Raw genomic sequence first — 25,191 nt, 5'->3', positions numbered from 1 at the left:
GGGTGCTCAGAGACCATTCCATTCCCTGTCTGTATATCCTAAAATAGAGCATCCGGTGACTAACAGGCCATGTGATCATGGATCATGTGATCACACTGAAAAGGTCTACAGCAGACTCTCTCCCTGTCTGTCTGTCCCTGGGACCCTCATCCATTAACGTTCCTCCTCTTCAACACATTCTTGCGGCGTCTCATAGACATAGACACATAGACCATCCCTCCTCAGTTCTCGCCCTCTGAGGTGGGGGCGCCCACGGCGATGACAGGACCTCTGCTGGAAAACGCAGCGGTCCTTTGTAGCAGCACGCACAAGGGGGATGTCTGCTGGGACTCGACTTATTCGGGTAACAGACTGGAGCGCTCTGCCTTCAGGAGCCTTCGTGAATACAGGACGCGATGAGATGATGCAGGAGAGAATTTGCATTTGGTTCCCTTGACTTTGTTTGTTGAAAGTGGCAGTTTGCCCAGTCCACATGTGAATGATTTCAGTTCTCTTATCAATCAGGAAGGTTTTGCCAGCAGTTTATAGTTTATTGGCTGTCTGGTTATGTTTGCTTTGAAAAGGATTCCTAAAAGACATATTTACTGTTCTAAAAAGACAAACAACGAGCATGAGAGGATTCCCAAGAGTTCTGTAAACCTGTCATATGGCTTTCAGCTGTTCCAGTTTTCATTTGCATCTTTTTGTTGACATAACAGTAACTCACAAAACATCTAAAAACAAAATGAGTTTGTGATTTTGCACTGTGTGTACAATTAGGTATTAAAACAAGACAAAATAAATACTAATTAGAGTAAGAAAACTACATAAAAAAGAAAGAAAATTAAACAGATTTAATTAGAAATTACACGACATGTCCACACGGGGCCTAACAAAGGCATTCACTGGTCCTTTTTTTTTTTTTTTTTTTTTTTTTTTTACACTGGTACAGTCGCTGGAAGTCTTAATCAATGCAGTTCTGGCTGAATGATTTTACATGTTTCTTTGCTGAGACCATACAATAGGAGCCATAAATAGGAACTACGCTCAGCAACGGAAACAAAGGCCCACATTATATTTCACTTGTGTTGAAGCTCTAAACTATAGTTTGCAAATCTTGAAATGTAAAATTTCTATGGAAGAGTTGGTCCAATGTGGATCAAGACTAAAGAATAAAAAACACACTGGCAGCATGTCTCAGTAATTAAAATGAGTGGGTTTTCTTCTCTGCGAGTGTGTTATTTACTGTAATACCTCTGGGTGAATCGATTATCCCTTGTGAAAGCTTAATGATTCAGGGAAAACCAGCAAATCTATACGCGTCTCCATTAAGACAACCCCGATGCTGCAGGACAGCGGTGCTGTGGGACGTTCCTTTCCTGGACCGACATCTTACGCAACATGCCACTATAGATTCACAGACACGCTGGCTATAAAAAGAACGGGGAGTGCACTCATTTTCAGCGGGAAGCGAAGCAAGGGCACCGTGCTACATATATTCAGGCCGTGTGCTGTATTTCACGTTTGTTTCTGATACCGACGTGAGGCTTTGTTTCAGGGATTTTTCATTCTTTCTCTCCGCTTCCATCGTCTCACAGCAGGCAAAGTCAGGGTCACTGTGCTGGCTGTCGCTGGCACCCTGCCTGTCAGGTTCACTTAGACATGACGAGCGGTCGGCCGGAGCGAACCCAGCTCGAGTCACTTTCTATCACCGCGGTTGCACTTGCCTCATTTTACCCCACAGCGTAGACATTCAGGGGTCGAAAAAAAGACCTGCCCAATCATCTGTGTTTGGAATGTCTTCACTATGGGCCTGCTTCTGTGCGTGATGTTCTTCAGAATGAGAGACGTGAAGTGAGTTTCAAAACATATTTAAGGGAGTACTTTTGGACATTTTGGAATGATGTGTGGAAGATGAGGAGATCGGTACAACTCGAACGGCTGTCTGCTAAATGTGCAGCTGATGCTTGACATGGTTAGCTTAGCAAAACGACTGGAAACAGCTAACCCTTGCCCAGTCCAAAAGGTACCAACATCTGCATCCCAGTGACTCTAAAGCTCAATAAAGAAGTCATATCTCTTTTGTTTTATCCGTACAATAACCTAAGAATAAAAAAACGTTGTAGTTTTGTCCCGGACGCTCTCCGCTGGTTTCTTTTCAAGCTCACAGTGAATACAAGACACCAGGCTAGCTATCCCCCCCCCCCGTTTCCATTCTTTGCGCTAAGCAAACTGCTTACTATTCCCTAAAGTTATACAACTGCTTGCTATTCCCTAAAGTTATACAACCTAAACATCGACCTGCGTGACCTTTTTGTTTTCCTATGAATGTCGTTCCATTATGCATGCCTCCCACCGCCTATTTCCATGTCCAAACCAGAAGCGGTGGTGTGTATCCCCATGTGAGAGGCAGGTGGGTGAGGGCAGGGGGCACAAGCTGAGCCCACCAGGCCCAATCCATCACACGGTGACGGGAGCCATTAGAGCACGGAGGAGCATCTGTGGAGCCCCAGGTAAGAACTGCGTTTCCTTTTACCTCATCTAATACACAGCAAGGGTATGTATGGGCGTCATATTACGTATGCAGGGTGCATATCTCTCTCTCTCTCTCTCACACACACACACACACACACACACACACACACACACACACACACACACAAACACACCTTGGAGTGTAACCTAGCACTGGCACACATACGTATGTTCTGAGGGAACTCACTTCTCACATCTTCCCTCCCTGAGTTCAGAACTCGCCGGCCTCACCAGCTCCACGACACCTGAGCTCTCTCACCCTCCAGACACACACACACACACACACACACACACACACACACACACACACACACACACACACACGTCAAAAGCAGTGACCTTGCACTAATAGCCAAAGTGTGAACAGAAAATGGGAGGTGTGAAAAGATAAACTGTGTAAGCTTGACATTCACCAAGGGCCAGCTGGGTCCTGTCCCAGATTCGGAAATCATTTTCCAGCGGCAGCGTCACCGGACGTGAACAAAGAGTGATCACCTCAAGTTTCTCTGAAGACACATCTGAGCCCTTGTGTACTGATGGATGTACAGCCTTGGCGTTACATCACCGAGATTATTCCTCCGTGTCCAGTTTACACTTTCAAAGCATCAGATTTCTGCATTGTGTTTTCAAAGGGTCGTACTCGTCATCGTCATGTCAGCCCCTTTGGGACTGCGTGTCACACGGCACCTGTACGTTCACAGCATTGTCTCTGCAGTGTGAAAAGAACTCGCCGACATTTTCTCTCTCTGGGTAAAAATATGGACACGGAGAGTAGCATTATGTGGTCAAGATGGGGTGAAAATGTTTACGTTGAAGTTTAGGCCCAAACAGGTCTTGTTTTTCCCATCGCTAGAGTCTGTGTTCAGGCCAATTACACTGTCTTCAACTGTCCAAACATTTATTTTAATGAGAAACTAACAATAGAAAGAACACCTCAGTCCTCAGGACAGACAGTTTATTGCAGCATGCTATGGAATAAACACTGTGAGATCTTATTAAAAAGCATTCCTTCCTATCCTAAATTAGGAGCTCTAACTGTGTTGCGGTATCTCTTATTGAAAACGAGGCTATTACTGTGCAGGAAACGGTCTTGTAAAAAGCATGTTTTTTCCACATTAATCGCGGTAACGCCGCACCCTCACCATCGCCAACTATGTCACATTTGTATGTCGTAAACTCATCGCTTAGGAGTAGAACACATGGCCATAAATGCTTTAATCAGACGCAAAGGCAACTTGAGAATATCACCGCTGCAAAGGTCAGCTTGAGTAAACAATTTAATGATGCTTGTTTTTCCTCCACATTTGAAGACAGCACATGACTGTAGCTGTAGACTTACACTGGTTATCAGCACTGTATGTGCTGGGCTCAATGCTAAACATACAGACTGGAGGAAGGAAAAAGGGAAGGGGGTAATGATTGTTGAAAGGTATATAGGAGATTAGAGGTCATAAAAAGTTAAGTTGCAAGTTAGTGCAGGCAGATTCTGTAAGAACCAGGTGTTTTATGTGTATGTATTCATAAAAACATCATCTAAAACGTGCAGATGGCTGACATGGATTTATCTAAAGGGCACTATGTTTTTCTTAGAAAGGTTATTCGAGCATGCAAAGGTTGCACCAGATCTCTTAATAAAAGCTTTCCCCGGAGATGTCAGAGGATGTCAAGAGCTTTGACTCCAGCGCCACCCGTAAACCCAACGTGTGCTTATTCACTTACTGCCCGGGCACCATTGTTTCCCTCTCACCGCCTCTCTTTAATTCTCTCAGCTAGAGAGGATCCTGTACCACTAACATGAGCCAGAGCAGAAGCAGCCCTAAACTTGTATTAGCTGAATGCATTGTATAATCTATTGGAGAATATAAAGTTGACATGCATTTGTCTAATCCTTTTCAGAATTGTATATTACCCAGTGACTATTAAATTTGATGAAAGGATGAATTGGATCCATGTCAGCTCTGAAGCTGGCATCACACAGACAAAAGCCTGCGAGTGGAGACTCGTGCACAGTACACAAACAAATGACAGCCTATTCACAGTGACCTACTTCAAATACAGCACGTAACCTTTGATTTTGCTCTTTAAAAGCTATTAGTTCCTCGGTTTATTTCTGCATATGATTAATTGTAGCGAGTGCTTCTCCTGTTCCAAGATCCGTTATAACCAATAAATCCAGATAATATCCATGCATTACCTCCTCCCTCAAATTTGCATGCAGAGAGCCTACACTTAAAGTCTTGATGAAATGAGTTATGAACCGACATGGAATTACATTGAAGCTCCCAGTCTCCTTCAAACCGCACACAGAAGCCGTAATGACACAACGGGAGATTTGCAGCAGATATAAAACTGTAATGTAATTGACTGTGCGCCACGATCAGATAAGCAGGCCCCCATTTCACCGTTTCCAATGTTAAATGTCAAATGCCTGCGGCTGAGTGGAGAGCCCGGTGATAAAAAACGTTGCGCCGGCCCCCCACTGTGGCCCGTCAATCATGCAACAAGCCGGGCTCATTAGTCCGTCTGAACAATGGGTTTTATGTACTCCAACAAAGGAAAGGCTGGACACGGCTTTCATGCGTCTCCCTCTTATGCTGCTTTCCCATTCATGAACAATGTTTTTTCAGCACCAGATGGATCTCAAACCCGAACCTAAAGGGAGGGAACTGCATTTATTTTCACTGTGATCGTTTTCAGCTTCCCACACGACTAATTGTTCATGCAGGCCGTCGAAGGCTCAACTCGGCCTGCAGGAATAACTCCCTCTGCTTACCGTCAGTCAAAGTGACCGCCTCCCTCAATGGAGACAAAAAGGGAGACGAATGTGCACGCTGCCGAAGAGGACTGTTTACCGATGACGATAACAGATCAGGTCTCACCACTCTCACACACACGGATCTATGATGACAGAGCGCCATCACACCGCAAGAAACCTCCCAAGTAAACATGACTGACGCGATGATGACAGCTCTCCGTTTGTGCTGCCTTTCATGTCGTCTGTGGTGCGAGTAAATGACACGCTAGGAAAAAGACAATTGTCAGATTAAAGTCACATGTGTAATATGGTGCCATATACGGCAGTCTCTCTTCCAGTGAGAAAATATCCTGCTTTACTGTCTTCTCTCCACAGAAAGAAAAAAGTGCCTGGCAAACCACGCAGTTCCATATTTGTCTTCTCAATGCAAAGTACAGAAACCCATTGTGTGTTTTCCTCTTCCTCTTTTCCTAGACTCTATCTAGTGTGTTAGAATTGAATTGAATGTGTCAGTACACCAGGGATTGTGGCCAATTCACTTAAAACTCGTTGGAACGTGATATTGGCTTTTTCATTTTTCTTTGAGATTTAAGTGTGCAAATATAAATATTTGACAGTTGCAGTGTGCAGTGTTGGAAATGTACCTTCAGCCTTCTATGTTATGCTGAATGTAACATTTTGTTTAAGTAAAACTGCCACTTTCGGGGGTTTTGTGAAAGGTTCACCTTCATACTTCTTTTTTTTGTAATGCTTCCACATTAACAATTAAATCATCGACATTGTTCATCTTACAAATCACTTTGGAGTGACAAAATCTTTTCACCGTAGCTTACAAGTTAACCAGCTCGAAACGGTTTACTTAGTGAACTGACTAAGTAACATTTCACATGCAACTGCAAAAAATTCCTTTACATTTAGACTTTTGAATCTTGCTTTTATGTAGTGTCTTGTTGCCTCACTAATTTTACTGAAACTGAACTTACCAATTCAGTTAACCACGATGGCAAGCCATGAGAGAAAACTGTACGGCTTGCTCCACGCCAGAAGTGTAACTATCTGCCAGTCCGTTTGGTTCCCCCAAAAAAACATTTGGATCAGCAAACTTTGTGGAATTTTGATCAAAAAGTTGAAAAACTGTCAGCTATGAGGCGTCATCTCCCTCGGCCCTTTTTGGGCCTGTTTCCTCTTTAGTCTAGCCATGCCTGACAAGCCATTAGAAGGCCTGTCTGCCTGCAGCAGTGGATGGGCCTGGTCCCAGAGGACACAGGGAGTCAGATAAGGCTTGAATCAAGAGAGGACAGTGTAGAGAAGACCTCACTCTTCATTTCCACACTATGCTGAGCAAAGAAAGGGACGGCCTGGATTTGCTCTTCAATTAAACCATTTTCTCTTTGTTTCCATCTCTGTGTGTGTCCCTCTTGGTTTTAGCCTCCCCCACCACCACCACCCCACCCGCCACACAACATATCTCAAAGTGCTGTTCTTTGCCGGGGCGTGCCGGATAGCCACCCTCTCATTGGCTGCTCTGGAGCCCTTTTGTCACGTTGGTGCACACGTCTTGTTGAATTTGTTTTGATGGGTGGAGAGTGTGGATGTCATATTGACTAGACAGCAAACAGTAAAGACTTGTGACAGGAGCTGTTGGGGGGGGGGAAAGGCTACTTAATAGCTGAATGCTTCAAAAGCAACAAGAAAATATAAAATGACCATCACTTTTTGCTATCTCAGCTTGTTTTCTTGCTTTCTTTAGCAGTGTGCAGTGTGAATATACAAGCAAATGCACACACACACACACACACACACACACACACACACACACACACACACGGGTTTGCCTTTAGTCCTGAGGCTGAACAGATTAAGATTATGCATTTTTAAATTTAAGCAATAAACTCCCTCCTACCGACTGCTATAATGATTTTCCATGATGATAATGATCAATGAGATTCCTCTCAGATTACCTATATGCATAATTAAATACACATGGGCATGGCTATAAAACAGCAGTAGTGGTTGTTCTCTCTGTTCTGGTCGCTTTCCTGTCTCAAATGTGTTTCCTTGTACTTAATGAGAAACACAATAATCGGACCTGAATGTCACAGCTGTGCATACACTCGCAAATGTTTTTCAAATCATATTGTGATGAAAAGTGAACAAAAAAACACATAAAAAAAACACATGTAGTGCCCACACAGGCGCACACACACACCTATATATACACAACTTTCCACTGCTGTTTGTCATATTCTTGCAGGAAATGATAGAAGTGGGAAAAGCAGCACCACGGGGGGGCGAGAGCAAACTGTTTACCTTGTAGAGGAGCATGATGACCTGTCTCAACTTGAGCTTGTGGAAAACGCAGACGTCGTACAGCGCCGACACAGCCAGGACGGTCACCCCGAGCTCCTTCCACAGCATGCTGCACGCAGCGCAGCCCAGGCTGCCCAGGAACCAGGCCACGAGTCGGCAGGGCCCGGCGTGGCCGCGCAGCTCGCAGTGACGCATGTAGCACAGCAGGGACAGCAAGAAGAACAGGGCGGCCCCTTCGTCGGCCCGGCCCACGACGCCCGCCACCGCCTCGGTGTGGATGGGGTGAGAGGCGAAGAGCAGGCCGGCGAGCAGGCTCCACAGGCCTCCTCCGAGCAGCAGGCGAGCCAGGGAGGTAAACAGGCCCGTCACGGCCCCGTGGAGGGCCACGTTGACCAGGTGGTAACCCCAGGGCTCCAGCCCACCCACAGCATGGTTGAGGCGGAAGGAGAGGGTGCAGAGGGGCCTGTAGGACTTGTGGCTGCCACTGTGTGTGAGTAAAGTACCCCAAAAGTCATCGTAGAAGATATTTGTCCAAGGGGTCTCTGGAAGCAGATCCTGATTGGTCTTGATTGCACGGCTGGAAAGAGAGAGAGAAAAAAAAAAAAAAACGGTTAGAAAAGGACTTTTGGATACTTTGCTGAATTTATGTCAATTCAATTACTGTCACACTGCTTCACTGCCTGACCACCACCGCCCTGCCACATTCAATAAAATTACTACGTGTGAATACAGTGTTTATGGTATACAGTATTTCCACTGGCAACGCACTGCTGCTTCCCTGAGGACGTATAGCTATTCTTCACCAGTGCGGACTAAGCACAAAATACTTGCTGCGAAATGAAACTTTGCATTTGCTCACAGCTTTACCCCCAGAGTGTGGTCATGTGGCATTCACTAACAGGAAATCAGAGGGCGAGCTTCAAGCTCTGGGCAGCTTTGCCACCGCAGCTCTTACAGCTGCGGAATCTGTGGGGCTTAAGCAAGAGCACCACACCCTGAGCCCCAAACAACAACGGGCACGCAATAGGGGGAAACGCCATGTTGACAAAATGCAGCTTGGAGAGAAGGTGACCGGTGGTGACAATCGACATGGCAGCTCAGAATCTGTCTGGGGAAGAAGCAGCAGTGGTAGAAACAGAGAGCCATGTCCATTGTTAAAACCATTTACAAATGTGTACTACCAGGCTTTCTTGGCAGGAATGGCCACTAAGTAAGAGGCCAGTTTGACCTCCTCTCTGTCAGGGATGAACCTGCGTGACCTAACCTAATGCCGCTACATCAGCCACAAGCTGTGCGTGTCAGTGGCTGAGGGGGACGGACAACAGGGGTCAAGGGAGGGGCAAAAGAGGAGGCGTGTTTCAAGTCCCTAAATGTTAAAATGTTTTTCCCTTCTGACGCCTCACGATCTGAGGCGTCAGGCCGTTAAACCGGGGCGTGTTGATGATTTGAGGGCAACGGAATGAGCCACGGTGGTTTGCAATAGCAGCGCAGAGGTGCTGGCACTGCCATAAAAAGGTGAGCAGAAATAGCCCATATTATGATGGATCTAAGGGAAATAAATACTACCTGGCCTCGGGATGTTGGAAGACAAACAGTCAGCTGGGACATCATAGAAATGCCTTGGATGTCAGCGCACAGATGATTGGGTTTCTCTACAGCGTCTCTGGTCAGACTGACGGAGGCTCCAGCTCTCCACCAGCCCGGCTTAAGAGTCGGTAGCCCAACTCTCCACTTCATGACTCAGACATGCCGGTTTGTTTTCTCTGGCCCATTTGTCAAGCGAGATCTTCATTGCGCTGCAAGATGCTCACATAAGAGGCATTATGGTTCAATTACGTCTCAAAAGCCGTTTTGGAGACAAGTGCGCTCTTTTTCCACTGCGCACACACACAGCCAGCGAGGGCAGATACATTATATATTGCCTTCAAAACCACACAAGGGTTTTCTGGCAGCGAAGCACAGACAAAAGCCAGTGCCACTCACTCAGAGGCCCTCTGCGTTTACAGCCGTGGTTCCCTAAGTCGCCGTGCACGAGGTTCACCTCTCAGATGGTCTCCTGCCTATATGTCCCGCACCGGGGTTTGACAAGCAGACAATGGAGGGATGCAGAAAAAGAGTGTGTGTGTGTGTGTGTGTGTGTGTGTGTGCGGGGGGGTGCAACCTCTTAATCGCTCTGCGACAACTGCTCAGAGCGGTTGAATGGGAAACACCCACAAGTGAATTAACACATTTGCGTCGTAGTCCAACGGGTCGTGGGCAATCTTCCCAATCTATGGCAAATCATTAATCCACTGCAGGTCTCGATCGCCGTCATCGGACCCAGCTAAGGGGCCAGGAGTGGTGGATTGAGTTTCTGCGGCTGGCCGGGCCCATTTCTCAGCAGAGGAGGACCTCTCTGTGCACTGAAAAACCTTTTCCAGGCCGGGAGCACATTCCTTCCCCGGCCGCGCGCCCGTACGCCGACTCCCAGGGGAGCGAGGGGAATCGTGTGGCCGCTAACAAGAGAGGAGCCCCTGAAAACCATCTACCTCTTGCTGCCGGCCTCTATTCCTCCACAGCTCGTCTGGATCTCAATCTGTCACGATGTGGACTGAAACTGGGGGGGGTTGGAATCACAAGCTAAAGTTTTACCCTTGTTTGAAATAATACAAGTAAAGGCTTATTTACTTATGTAGATACCGAATGGAATATGCAAGGAGCATAATGCTAAGTTAGCCTTCTGTGCCCATGCATTACACCGTAGACAATACCACTAATTGGAATAACCCCAGAGACCCTAGACATGAGTACAGAGGCAACAAAGGCAACATGGTGTCTGTTGCTCATATCAGAGGCCTGACTAACTTCACAAAACAGATCACTTTTGCTCTAACGCCTCTTCAGAAAGCAAGCACACTGAAAATCTCCCATTCCTCCTACTGTTTTTACTGTCACGTGTAAATTCTTTGTTCGGGATAAAATTATTATATTTTTTTGTATCAAAACATTGCCATGCCTCGCTTTATAAGAAAGCCTTGCTTTGAATACTCTGCGATGAAAGTATTTGCATAAATGAGTCTCTAATGAGGGACAATTGCTCACGCAGAGCTGTCGACCATGTAATCATAAAGCCAGAGTAAAACAATTTCCTGAGTGGGCGTACCTTGAACCCTTTTTGCGGAGTTCAAAAGCATTTCCATGAAAAATGCTCCCCGCTACCTCCTTATCTCCTTAGATTAGGAATAATCACGTGAGAGGCAACCTCTTCACCCCCTGGAACAGATTCATGTATAATGTGAATGCACCAGCAGGGCGGAGAGAAACGCAAAGACTACAGGATCCCACGGAAAGAAGAGGCCATCTAAAATTGGAGATTGATCGGCGTCTATGCAGTGGGTGCGCACACACACACACACACACACACACACACACACACACACACACACACACACACACACACACACACACAGGAGATGAGATGGGATATTAGAACGGAGATTGAAAACCAAGGACATTGTCTTCAGGATTCTCCCCGACACAACTACTCCATGAATTTGAGATGAAGCTGTGAGTGAAATGGACCCATGACCAGAATAACACATTTCAGAGATCCTTCCAAAAGAATAGGCAAACTATTCTCAACAAAGAATGCAGATGCTGGGGGCGTCTATCCGCAAATCACACAGTGGTACGAGACTAACTTGTTTGGATATTGAAACGCTGAGGAGAAAGTCAGCCCTTTAAAACACACGCCATATGAAGATTTCCATTTGTGACAGCGTATGAAAAGAAAATCAACTCTGGTGGGAGTTTGGGAGAAAGTGATCGAAGGTCTGCCAACTATATGTCATCGCCTGGCTTCAATATCTGAAAGAGGCACAGTAGTATTTTTAGTCTACCCACAGAGACACCGGGGTAGTCCGCTCAGTGTTTCCGGCAAGCTCTTTTGTCTAATGTTTCTTCCCATGGGCGTGCTAGCAGTCCATTAATGGCATACCTCCACCGCACTTATATGGTACCTAATAAATTAAAAAAAGTTTTTTCCTATGCCTAAGAGCATATATTCAATCGGTTTTCTTTCCTAAAAAGTTGTACAACTAAGGAAATACAGTTAAAATAATGTCTTAACAAAATTGTAACAGCTTATTTAACGAAATATTGTCTTTTCAGGAAATGAAAGATAAATAAGGCTGCTGTGATTTATGTGTTCAATGTCATCGGAAAAGCAACCCAACTCTCAATAAGCTCATTTTAATACATATTATTAATGCAGAGGGTGATGAAGATGAAATGGACAAAGATGGGTTGATATGAGAGAAAAGGAAACATGACTATTTTGGGGCATTGTTACTAATAGCCTGCTAAAGCTCGGGGATATGGATGAGTCCCACCAGCCAACGGCGATGGACGCCAAGCAAGATAAAATGTAATCAAGCGTTAACATTTTAAGACTAGCTCCGCCAGGGAGGAAAAAAAGGACCTGGGTCCCATTCAACATGGAGAAAAAGTGAACATTATTTTTAGGCTTGTATTCAAAACTATCTGTTTTTGTATTTTCCAGCTAAAATGTGATTAATAACTCCAGCAGCACAGCGTCACTGAATGTTTTGACACCCTGGCTTGAACAAGAGGGCAAGCAGTGAATGAAAGATGAGGGAGGCTAGAGAGGACAAAGAGAGAAAGTGGTTGTGGGGTCGCTCACTGTAGCCACCACACCACCACTGAGGCCGCCGTAAAATCCCTATTGTCAAGAATTAATGGCTGCTTTCTTCCTTTTGACATGTGATTAGTAAGCCTATAATAAAAGCTCTTAATAAAAGAAAACGGCCTCAGGGAAGCGTCGAAGAGCATATTTTTCTTTTACAATTTACAATTTGCTAGGCAGAGGAAATATCTCATGCTATTACATCTTAATTTACTATCCTAAATATAACCTGTTCTGCAAATGTCTGAGTGAGAAATATAACATTTATGTTTTTTACCCGTCAGACAAACCAATGTTATATTAATTTACAGTACAAGGAGAAAAAAAAAATCAAATATCCTCTTCACCTTTCCTTAGAGCAAATGAAGCGGAGGCTGTTACAATATTACCCCTGGCTGTGTGACGCCTCCCCTCCATCATTGTAATTGATGAAAGGCAGCAGAGTAAAGACGGATGAGCTCGTTGCGATGGACAATCAGGATAAAGGTCATTAATTAATTGTGGATCTACACTGAATTTATTCTGTACTCCGAATGGAACAATTCTTCACTTCAATATTCTTCAAAATCTTTTTGTCATTGCTGCATTATAGACAGCTCGTTTGTGTGTGCACAGCAGCAGGTTTTCCTCTACCTTCTTCTTTTAAATGTGTATCTTTATACAGTACGATGTGGTGTAGCGTGGTCAGGCAAAACTGCCAATCTTGAGACCTCAAAAATGTTGAAAACAAAGCAGGATCTCTCAAAAAAAAAAGTTTCAGAGACTTTGTTTCCTGCATTCTGGCGACTTTTACAGAATGAAAATACTAAAATAATAAGTAGTCTGTACACTATGTTAAACATGCTTGATTGTGTATGGGTGCACCTTTTTCTCAGGTTGTAACTCGTCCATTCAATCAAGATAAACACACTTCCTAACAATAAAACATTATTTGAAGTGTTGAGCATCATTACCATATTGCAAACCTGCTGCCGCATAAAATGCACAACAAGGGATCTCACTAAAGACTCTAAAGAGTAAAAAAGGATCAAAGTGTTTCGTTCAGAGAGCAACATGCAACACCGTGTCCAATTCATCCAGCAGCGTTCCCTAACTAAGTGGAATAAGTCTTCCCCTCAGGGAGGGTATTTGCATTGCTCCACTGGCACAGTCATACACACTCGCTCCATTTCAAGGCACAGTAGACAAGCAAACACTGCGACACTGAGACTCGGAGTCTGGAGCGGGGGGCCGGCCCGTCCAGCACCGCAGTGTGCATTAGCTCGGTGAATGCCCGTGCCTGCTGTCTAGCATCCCTGATCAGCCTTTTGTGCGGCGCGGGATGGGCACAGTAGGGCACGACCTGAATGCTGATCCCCGAGAGCTAACCAGCCAGCCGACGAACCAACCAACCAGTGAGCCACACTTCTATCCAGCCAACCCCGGGCTGGCAGAGCAGGAATCCTGGCAGCCCGGCATTGAATCGCACGGTGTAAAGTTGCCAGGGGCGCGAATGAGTCCTGCTCAAACCTCTGATGTCCAGCAAAAAGGCCTGAGGGCCACTGCTCTCTTTGATGAAGCTGTCTGGAGGTCTGTTTCCATTACTTCCTGACCAACCAGACATCAAAACAACTCACCAACACTTAAATAACATTTTGAAAAGGATAAAGAATCCTTAAACTATATTTCAACAATCGAAAATGTTATTAAGGCTCCCCATGTTAAAGCAAACTTTGAGAAAAGCCTGTTGATCACAGTCCAAACCAGGAGTGTTGTGAGCAAATCACACACATGTCGAAGTGTAAAGGCGTCTGATGTTTATGGGCCATTCCAGCTGTAAGAGCCAATTACAGGAGCTGCATGTGCACCGCACAGCAGGGTGATATACTCAGATTATTGTATCCAGTAAATCTGTCAGCATGTGCGGGGCTGCTGGTCACTCCTGTAGGCCTCTCTCTCTCACACATACACACACACGCACACGCACACGCACACACACACACACACACACACACACACACACACACACACACACGCACACACACACACACACACCTCTTTCTCGGGCACTAACTCTTCGCTTTTCTTCTGTCTTTTGTATCTGTCACTACTTCCATCTTCAACAGGCTGCCTCGTTGGGAAAGTGTGGTGAGCAGTCAGAGTTCAGAACTTTTAATCAAATGATTATCACAAGAGTTAGGTGAAATATTAATGGAAGCCCTGCACCTGCACATATTTCATGCACGCAAGTACGCGCCTGTATGCTTTCGAAGCAATTAATCCAAACTTTTTTTGAGATATCTCAGTCTGAACTAAAAGAGGGGGAAAATCCGACCCACACATAGGCACTGTAGCCAACGAAAAAAAGTTTGATTAAAAATAAAGGAAACAGAACTGCCAAATCCCCTTTTGATAATTCCTAGAATAAAAGCTATATATGCTATTAAATAAGGATCTGCCAACCTGATGAAAAGTAATCACTTGAGAACGCTTTATTACAATAACATAGCACTACATTTCTTACAAACTTAAATATTCTTACCCGTTTACTATTTGTTGAATTTCTCAAAATGGTCAAATTATGGTCACCAAATTGATTGATTTAATTTGTGTGTTTTTATCCGCTTTAACACTTAAGTGGAAAATGTAACCACACAGGTTGTTATTAAATGAACGTCACAACTCAACAGGAATGAAGAACAAGGTCTTTGTTCTCTAGCTAGTTGTACCTCCGTGTTTCCCCTCAGCCTGACCCATGGCTAATGCCGCGGCGGTCACCAGGCTCTGCTCGGAGGGGGCCACTCCACAGCACTCATCCTCACAACAGGGGGGCTTTTGTCACGCTCTGACCTTTTCAGCCATGTGGTAATAAATGTGTTTGATTTGTTCCTCCTCTCCTCTTTAGAGTGCTTCTCTTCCACATGGAGTGGGAGATCAATGCAGGGGGAGGCTACCCTTCCTGGGCTTGTGGCCATGTAGCACGCAAGACCCATCCGGCCTGGCCAACCACTGGGCCGTTTAAGCGTTTCGGATTTGGGCTCGGAAGATGTTGACCCATGGAGCGGTTCGGCGAGACCCTCGCCAGATAGAGAGGACCGGCAGAGTGAGATGGAAACATCTTTTCGCGAGCCAGAGCTCGACGAATGAGCGAACAGGATCGCCCAACACTTTGCCATCTTTCTTCCCAAATCTTTCTGCATGGAGGGGCTTTACGAGGCACAGCAGCCCTGAAGGATGAGCCTGAATCATGGCAAGTCAACGCAGAGGCCTCCGCTCACTGATGTTTATTGCATGGGGGCTTAAGTGCAGGAAGAGCCTTTGAGAATGCCAGTGGTGCAGAAAGGAGAAGACATCTTTAGTGCCCCGACCATCTTATATCTGCAGCATTTGAAACAGCTGTGTGTCGTCTCAGTTCTCCTCACAGCTTTGAGGCTCTTCTGTTTAAATATGAAGATGCTGCCGGAGTGCAGGAGGACTCCAGGAGCTCATCTCCCTACAGGCGGTGCGATTAGTGGCTATTTTCTAGAAGCACTGTGCAATCAATCAAACAAACAAGTATGAGAGCTACAGGCACTAACGGCACAGGAGAGAGGCAGATGGAGACCAGGAAAAAAGAGATCAATTGATTACTTTGCTCGGATCCTATCGTCATTAGCTAAATATAAACCTCTAATGCAGGCTTATTGTTGCTTCTCTCTGCTCACCACAAGGCAGCAACCACAACACAGCATGAAAGACCCCTTGGATGAATTGGGACACGCGCGCATACATAGAGAATCATTACATTAATGAATGGCAGCGTTCAAGGATGCAGCTCTGAGTGATCTCATTAGATGCTATCACAACAGGCCAGTGTTCTCACACGGCTCTCAGCCCGGCCTTTTTCTTTTTCTTTTTCGCTCTCCCATTTGGGCTCCAGTTCCAGGCCCTAATTGAAGGCACATGTAGTCTGCTCACACAGAGATCGAGGGCCCCCATCGACAGCCACGTGGGTGTGTGGTGGTCGTCAGTGGAAGGACGAGAAGGGGGGGGGGGTCGGCGCTCCCTCGGGGGATCAGCGAGGTTGTTCCGTGACAAACTGGACTGATGCACCTCCGATAGCTGATGTTGCCGCCTCATTACCTTTTGCTTGATCTCAGATAGTCAGGGCCAATGTGAGCTGGTACACAGAGAGGAAATCAGGCTAAGGCGCGATGCTAATCAGGCATTCATTTTACCTTAAACTGGAACCGGAAAACAAGGCTTTAGGGGGTTGATGCTTATATATTACAAAATGAGATGAAAGATCATCTTTACTTCCGGCTACCCTTTGGAACACAGTGTTTAAATGTGCAACTGAAAAAGTTGAACTTTGAACAGACGATCCAAGAAAAGGAGAGTAACAATGAGCCTACTATTAAAGTGAAAGAACCTTAAATATCCTTGCGTGAGACACTGACTTGTAGACCTATAAACATGTCCAAGAGGAACCCAAATAGCCTATTACGTGTTTTTAAATGCCTCGTCTTCCACATGGTGTCAATTTATATTTTTGAGAAGGAGTTCATTTACGCATTTGAAAGTTTATGGCCGCCAAATCGCACTAAACCGCACCTCCTCCGTAACCAGTGCCTGTGCTCTTTTCTCTGGATTTGCTCTCCTAGTTTTCCATTTAGAAAGTGTAGAATCTCTGAAATACATAAACTAACACACGTAAACACAGAAGTTGATTCCATGTGTCCAAATAATTACCAGAGAGCTTTTTAAGTGCTCGCTATCTTCACACACAGCTCCTCTTTTACGTCACGCAAACTCTTTGCCCTCCATTTCAGATGAGAGCAAAACTGTTCAACCCAACTGTAACACATACGGTATGAACAGAATATTCAAGTATTCAGCAAAGTGAACTGATGACAAAGAGAAAGAAAAACTACAACACCAATCTGAAAAAAATGCATAGAAATCAGTCATTTTACTCAGCTCGTATTGCATCCAATAAGTCTTTGTGCCCTGAAATGGTCAAAAATGGAAAAATGGAGACACAGGAGGAACATGTTTCCTCCTGTGTCTTCATGTCTTCTCTCTATTGTATTGTCAGCGACGTCAGTGCACCACAAAAGACTTCCCCCAAGCTAATCTCTGACTGTTATTGACTCAGAGACGGAGGCAATTTCCTAAGGTTCCCATTGTGGAGCTAAATTGAATTCCAAACTAAGACACAACATGTACTGCAACAGTCAGCACTATTGGATTTTTCTAATACCATTCTGGGCTCACAAAATGACACATTGTACACTATACACAATGCAAGAAATCAAATAATAACAACATTCAGATGAACTGTACATGTTGATGAGGCTGTAGCATCAGCTTTGAACTACTGTAGGATGAGGTGAACAGAATCAATTGGATAAAGTGGGCGGCGATCGATGCGTTCGGTCGAGTCTCCTCGTCTGAGAGTTGGTATCACACAACAGCAGCGATCCATAGTTTCTGGGTCCTGAGGGCAGTCCTGGTTGTTAAACAGACAGCTGCTTGTTTTCTCGTTCCTAACTGGCCGGGCCTAAATGATCACGGTCATGTGACTCCACAGGGAGAGCAGCTCAATTTCTATATTTCCCTGAGAGGCTGGTGTTGAAAGTGAGAAACAGTCCCAGGTGGTGATACCGAGCGCACGCTGACATTTCAAATTTAGCCGGTGCTGTGAGTAGCAAACACATTGTTTAAAATTCAAATGTGGAAGCATGGGCAGCAACACTGGCCTCAGAGGTTTTGAAGCTCGTATTTTTTTGATGAAGGGTTGTAAAAGTTTGGCACGGCTGAGATCTGATGTTACAGAGAGTTAGTGGCAGTAAAATGACGCTCAGTAAAGACGGTTGAAAATTTTACACGGGTCACATAGATATTATGAAAAGAATCCAAGCCAGCTCTGCAGATGGAAACTTTTCAACCCAGCGATACCTCAAAAACTTGGACTGAAATAACTATTTTAAATACTACAGGCAGTACGCTGACCTGAATGAGTGAAACAGGGGAAAAAATAATAATTCAAGGCCTCTGGTAAGGCTACCCAAGAGGTAGCGGTTTCCCTTTGATGTTTCCCCATACTGTTTTCCTGGTTAGCAGCAAAACAACAAAGGACCATGTGGTGCAGAGGACTTATTACTTGAGCGGACCGGCATTAACAACTGAACGTTACGCTTCGGTCTTGCAGATCTGTGCACGCAGCACCAACAAATCAATGCCATCCGTCTGGTAAACCAGAGCCGAGTGAATTCATGAGGTATATAAAATGACATCCCGTTTATAGTTTAAAATGGTGACTATGAAATCCTAATCCAAGAAGGATGGGGATTTCATTAAATTTGCATCATTACCATCTGACGTGCCCCATGTTAATAAAGTGTCAGGGTGGTACCGTCGCCACGGGCCTTGACAGAAGTTTTCTAAATTAGCGAGGCCTCCAGTATAATGAAAGAAAGAAGAAAGGAACCTCCCTGACATGTGTGTCAAACATCAAAAAGCTCCATTCTACAGATAAAAAGGAAACTTAATAAGCCCCGCATATAAAGATTTATTGATGCAAAGTCAGACCCGTTGGTGGACGTGGAGACAGAGGGACATATATTAAGTTTTTAGTGTGGTATCCAGACTTCTGACGCCCGGCTTTTTGGCTCTGTAATTCGGTCAAGTATGATAAATATGTCTTCAGGTCTGATCAAAAAAAGCCCTTTCTGGGATTCATGTGGTCTGTGATGGTGGTAACTCAACCGTTGGGGACTCCTGGGACTGCGGTCTGCTCTGTATTGCTGAGTTCACTGCCATTAAAACCGTACATGAGGCTTTAATTCACTGATACCACTCTAAATCCTAGAAACTGTACCACGTAAACAGCTCATATAGGAAAAATGTGAATTAACTCCTTAAAAGCAAGAATCTCGTTTAATTTTCTATTACAATAGGGAAATAGAAAAAGCATGCAAGGATCCCCCCCCCCCCCCCCCCCCCCCCCAATGAATTTATCCACATCATCAGCTCAATAAAATGCCCAAATCGTCAGCGAATCCTCCTGAGCAACATGAAATCAAAAAACCCTTTCTCGGTCTTTACTTAGGCACATTCACACTGACAGAAAGACTTGCATTCATTGCATTTCTGGAATACTTGTTGGTGGCATATTGTAGGTGGAGTGAACAAAGCGGAGGGAGTGGACGCTGAGGCACCGGGCCCCCAGATAGGAGGACAAAGGCAGAGCTCAGGCTAAGTGAAAAGGGCCCTGACAAAAGGTTGAGAAGAAGAGTGCTTTATGGGCCGGCTGGAGGGAGAGGCCGCGGAGCCGGGGGCCTGTGCCCACGCACCGAGGCCGTGGGTCTTGGTGAGCCGCTGGAGCACGACCATGTGTGGTCCATTATCGCAACCAGCAAGCACCACGCCTCCCTCAATGGGAAGACGGATGCCCTCGCTGATTGCCCCCAAAACCTGGTAAAAAAAGGCTCCAGGAACAAAAGGCACCGGCCCCGTTGGGAGAGAGCCATTGAAAAAGGTCGCAGGAGCATGCCTGGATGGGTTTACTCGTCTTCAGGGGAGGACAATGGAGCTGACAGGTGCTGGAGGAAGACAGACAAGAGGACGGAGCACAGAGAAAGGAGACTGGTGGGTTTGAGTGTGGTGGTGGATGAAGGGGAGACACTGGCTTCCTGTGGAGCGCACAACGAGCATTTATGTCCTACATCTTGAGTTGGCTTGTTTATTGACGGAGCGAACAATGGAAGCTTGCCGAGTAAACGTGCCGATGTTGAATTGGTAAACAGCTAGAGACCGAAGCGTTGTCAGCGGAACCGTCTACTGTTCGTGCTCATCTGCTTATCGCCTGATCCCTGACCAACCTCGCAGTCATTTAACAAACATGCCAATATTTCCAGGCTCAGGCACTCAAGCAGAAGTGCTTGTCATAACACGGGGGAAAAAAAAGCCGTGACTCATCCTTCCCGTTTGTTCATTTGTTTTCATCCGATGCGAATGCCGCAGCCCTTGGGAGCAGGAAACAGATGGAGCCGTGTCCTTCATCAGATCAAAAAAAAGAAGCCAGGGAGGCAGTTCAGGCCCTTCAGGGTCTTGTTTGAAGCCTCTACAAACACGCAGCCTCCGTCTGCGTCAGTCGCCTTTTGCGCCTTTTCCAGGTCAGCCACCAGAAGGGATCAGGGGAGCAGGCGGCGACTTTTCTCAGGAAACCTTTCCTTAAGGAATTAGGGTCAGTGGCTCTGCTTCCGCTGACCTCCCCAGAACTCAGGATCAGAGATCGAGGTGGAGAAAGGAAGGGAGAACGGGAGGACACTTACGTCAATCCCTGTCCCCCTCCCGCCCCCGTCTTCGGTGACCAGGTCCCTTACACAAGAGGCTTTAGAGCTGCATTATCCGCTGCTAACAGCAGATGAGAAGGAGGAGGGTTCAGAGAGATCAGACACCACGATCCCTGTCCTGGATGTCCAGCAGGCCATACCTCACAGCTGTCACTGCATATCCGTCAGCGCCGAGCACGTATGGCAGATAAACACGCACGGCACTCTGCAGCTCGTTACAGCCTGTGATGGATGCCTGGGAGCGGCCGCGATGTGCTCTTGTTTCCACGCAACGGGCCATGTTTAGTAATCAGCTCAGATAAGGTTAAATGAGCTGCAATACAGAATATGCTTTTCGCTCCCGGACAGAGTGGCGTGTCTCACTGTTGTGAAATATGATAGTTAATGTTACGAAGCTGTAAAAGCAAGATTTTTTTAGAGGGGGGGGGGGGGGAACCAGGCTGCTCCCATGGTAGCTTTTAAGTGATAAAATGAACAAGTCAGTCTAACCGTGCGATCACACAGTGAGTAACAAGATCAACAAGTCACCAGAGGGCCATTTATTACTTACAGGGAGCCGAGAGAGAAGCGAAACTGAAGCTTGTGCGAGAAGCCTGGCAGGCTGAGAGAAGTCGCCACGTCGGAAACTTTCAAGGACATCGACCATTAACGGCAAACAGATTTTCATGCTCTCCTTATTTTAAAAAGGTGTTTTTCCTCATATTATATTTGAGGACGTTTACGCACTGTTGCCAGCTAGTTTCTTCAAGTCTGTTTATAGTTCGTCTTACAGACAAGAACACACATGCAGATTTAGGTCCTGCTTAGGAGGTATTTAACAGTGTTTAACTATATCTCAGGGAAACTTCCAAGAGGAGTCTAATCGTCAAAAACATGAGTTGGAAAAGCGGTGATGTCTTATAATCAAAAATCGTTTCATATTCTGGCCAGTATAATAACACAGGGTGTCCCCACATCCAATGCGGCTGGACCAGCTCCACCCTCAGAAGAGAGCAACCCCATCTGGCTCACATTGTGAACACACAGAGGTGGTGAGAGCTGATGAGACTATCATGAGAACATCTGTAAAGGAAACATCATTTTGACAGTTGAGTGGCTTTGCCTGTTAAACGGTTTGGTCAACCAGTTAAACGCCTCTGATGGGTGGGGCTGATTTTTCCAAGACCCATGGACACGCAGAGACAACGGTTGGTTAGCAAACAAAAGGCAGCAAACAGGCATTGTGCAACATCGCGATGGGTGTGACCACCCAGGTCCAGCATCTGGGATCGAGTCTGGAAATGAGTCAAACACAGTCCAGCGCTGTGCAAAACAAAGACTAACCCACATGTTCTTCCTGTGGTGCAAAAAATCAAAGCTCTTCCTTCTAAGATAAATATCGCCCAACAAAGAATATCACACGCTCTTTTCATTGCCGGGCCAAATGTGGCAGGGAAACAATCGTTTTACAGAATGTGCAAACATAAAGGCTAATTTCAGAACATCTAGGGAAGTCTGAGGTGGGACTATAATGCGATCACTGCCAAAAAGCTTTTACTCTATCTGCTTCCAGCCACTCCAGCGATCAAACCTTCACTGCAGAAAATCCCTCGGCTTATTTCTCCCCGGACTGTTTGAATTATCCTGAGATACGCCGTATCACACCATCAAGACAGGAACATTTAAACATGTGAAACAGAACCAGCTATGGTGAAATCCTTCACACAAAGGTGATAAGTTCATCCTCATTCAGCCTTCTCCACTCCACTCCCACCTCGCCGGCAGATAAAGACACGACATCCAGATATAAACCGAAGGGAGGAGATCAAAGATGTTTGGAGTTGATCCGGGCCAGAAATACCATTCGGAGGTGAAAGTTGCTCTCCAAGCATTTGTCCAGGTACCAAACTGTCATTTCTGGTATGTGCTACTGAATGCGACTGGCTGGAAAGCCCTTCGCAAAGTCGTATTTTTCATCTCGCAACACCTCCAGCTATATTTCAGGCACAACCCTCAGGCATATGCAGTATATCAATAAATCAAAAAAACAAAAAAAATCATCCAGACTGCGGCTTTTGGATGTTTCTCCTACACACTGGGGAGTCATTTGTTATCGCAGGTGGCCCCTTATGAGCCCAGTGTTCCTTCTCAAGTATCCCAAATAAAGAAAACAAAAGGCTCTCAGATTGGAAATGCAGCGCTTTCTTTCTTTGCTCTGCACAGAAAGCATAAAATAGAAAAAGTGCAGCTTTGGATGATTAAGTAATAAAAAAAAAAAATGTAATTAAATGTTCTTGAATTTTTTTGTTGATTTCCCAGATCAGGCTGATGTCAGGGCTTGTGTGGCAAACACTTTGCATAAGTAAATACGCAGAAGTAGATTTGTCTATTTTTCCCATAATCCCTTTTGTTGCCCAGAGGAAGGGATTTGTGGGGGAAGCCTGAAGGGGGTGGATGGATTCAGTCTGTGACCATCTACAGCAGTGTGGGGAGAGAAGCTAGGATGCTTCAACCAGACAAGCAGAAGACAAGCCTCCGTGTCTCGCTCCCCCTCCCCCACCAACACACACACACACACACACACACACACATGCATATATATATATATATATATATATATATATATATATATATATATATATATATATATATATATATATATATATATATATATATATTCCCTCAGACAGACCAGGAACAAACCATAATGGCACAATGACCTACAAACCACAACCCCACAGGAATTATTCACAAGCTTTTAAATCAGATTTCATTAAAAGTCAGCTGCAGCAGCAAAGCAGGAGAAAGGGGGGGGGGGGGGGGTCATGCTAAACGATGCTGCTTTGTTTCCAGAATAACTGTACATTGTTCATCCAGTGGAGGGAGAACAACACAGATACAAATATAAATCAATAAAAAGGGGAATCAGAAAAGTTGTAGCAGCAAAAAACATTAGCATTAATGGCAGATGACGTGATATTTTTCTTTCTACCATATTCACTTTCCTTCTGGCTGAGTAATTAGCATAAAAATAGATCTTATTATGATTAGATGTACGTATGATATAAGTAATTAACCTAACTAAACCCAATTAATACTGTGTAATGAGTGTAATTTGAGATAAGGACCTTGCTGAAAAAAACCCCACAGTTGCACATAAAGCAGATGAATCAGTAGACTGTGGTGAAGGCTAATGAAGAATAAAATGATTCATCATGAATGAGACATTTCCCAAAGCAGTAAATACAGCTGGGAGTGGAGCTAAACCTCCTGTCATCTTTTTCATATCCTTTCAAGATTTGTAATTCTAGAAACTTAATGAATTCAGCAAGAACATTGAAAGAAAGAAACATTTAAATGTGTCAAATGGTAGAAAATAACATTTTCTGTCTCATGCATTTTAGTCATGGACATGTAATGGAGAGAAGCACCTTTTGTGTATCGGACAAAATTAAATTGTGACCTGTTGATAGCACTAGATGTTACATTCACAACTACAAATATGAACCTTGTAGTGGTGCCAGAAATAAGTCAGGGGATTTCGGAAGACATTAGGATTCATCCTCTGGGGAACAGGAATGTCTGTACTAAAACCCCATTGCATTTCACTCTGGACCAAAGTGATGGATCGACCAACATTGACACGCCCACGTTGCTAGCAGATAAAATGACTTTGTAAACTCAGCTAGTTAAGCACTTCAAAAGTATAGTTATATTATTGTGACTTTCATTAACAGTAAAAGGGAAGCTAGTCTGGTTGTAGCACATTACAATTGTAAGAAATTCAGCTTTCTGTATGTTAGTAAAATTGCCATTAAAAGTAAAAAAAAAAATGTACATACAAGTACAATGGATGGCTGCCAATAATGTACAGGCTTCACTTATAGACCACTGGGTTTCGGAAGAATTTCGTTCGGCAACTACTGCTTAATATCATGCGAATGACTTTCACAAAGTATATAATAAACCCATGTAGTGTATATAACATAACCTGGAAGTGCAACTGGAAACAATTAACACTATTACAGCTATTTTCATTCCGGCTGTTTAAATTGTGCCCCCGTTTTATAAGTTCAGGATCATAAAACAAAGCAGCTTTTTCACAGTACGACTCAGACATCATCCTGAAACCATTCAATAAACTGGGATGAACTCACAGCTTTTCTGACATTGTTTGGTCATTTACAACCACAAACCACAGAGTATCTCAGGCTGCCAATCGCTGATCCAAGGAAAGTGTTTAGAATTCAATTTCCTCTCTGGATGGAGAAAAGAGTAGCACTACCGGTGTAAAATAAAGCAACTTACATGCAAACAGCCTAATTCCTCTTGTTCTCAGTGCTCTGATGGACCACCTGTTAGACGCGATGCTCATTAGGCAGGATACTGGGAGGCCACCATGGGGCTTTTCTATCAAACAGTCAGACTCATCCTGGAGGAATCCGGCTGTTAAACGCACTCTCACTGGGAAATCACTCAGACAAGCTCATAAAAAGACACACACACACACACACACACACACACACACACACACACACACACACACACACACACACACACACAGAGACAAGCGTTTACCCACACAAGCTCACTCACACAAGCTCACTCACACACACACACACACACACACA

The 25,191-nt window shown here is 45.0% G+C and overlaps 1 protein-coding gene across 1 annotated transcript in view; it reads right to left on the bottom strand.

Moving 5' to 3' along the window:
• Positions 1–25,191, bottom strand: part of tmtc2b (transmembrane O-mannosyltransferase targeting cadherins 2b) — an 85,690-nt gene that overhangs the window by 38,926 nt on the left and 21,573 nt on the right. Inside the window, exon 2 of the mRNA XM_068723766.1 lies at positions 7,580–8,156. Within this exon, the coding sequence (XP_068579867.1) occupies positions 7,580–8,156 (577 nt within the window). The remainder of the gene's footprint in view (positions 1–7,579; positions 8,157–25,191) is intronic.

This window comes from Cebidichthys violaceus, unplaced genomic scaffold, assembly GCF_023349555.1.
Source record: "Cebidichthys violaceus isolate CVI_PGR_0920_01 unplaced genomic scaffold, fCebVio1.0.p SCAF_3, whole genome shotgun sequence".
Lineage (NCBI taxonomy): Eukaryota > Metazoa > Chordata > Actinopteri > Perciformes > Stichaeidae > Cebidichthys > Cebidichthys violaceus.
This window is presented reverse-complemented; position numbering and strand designations above follow the sequence as displayed.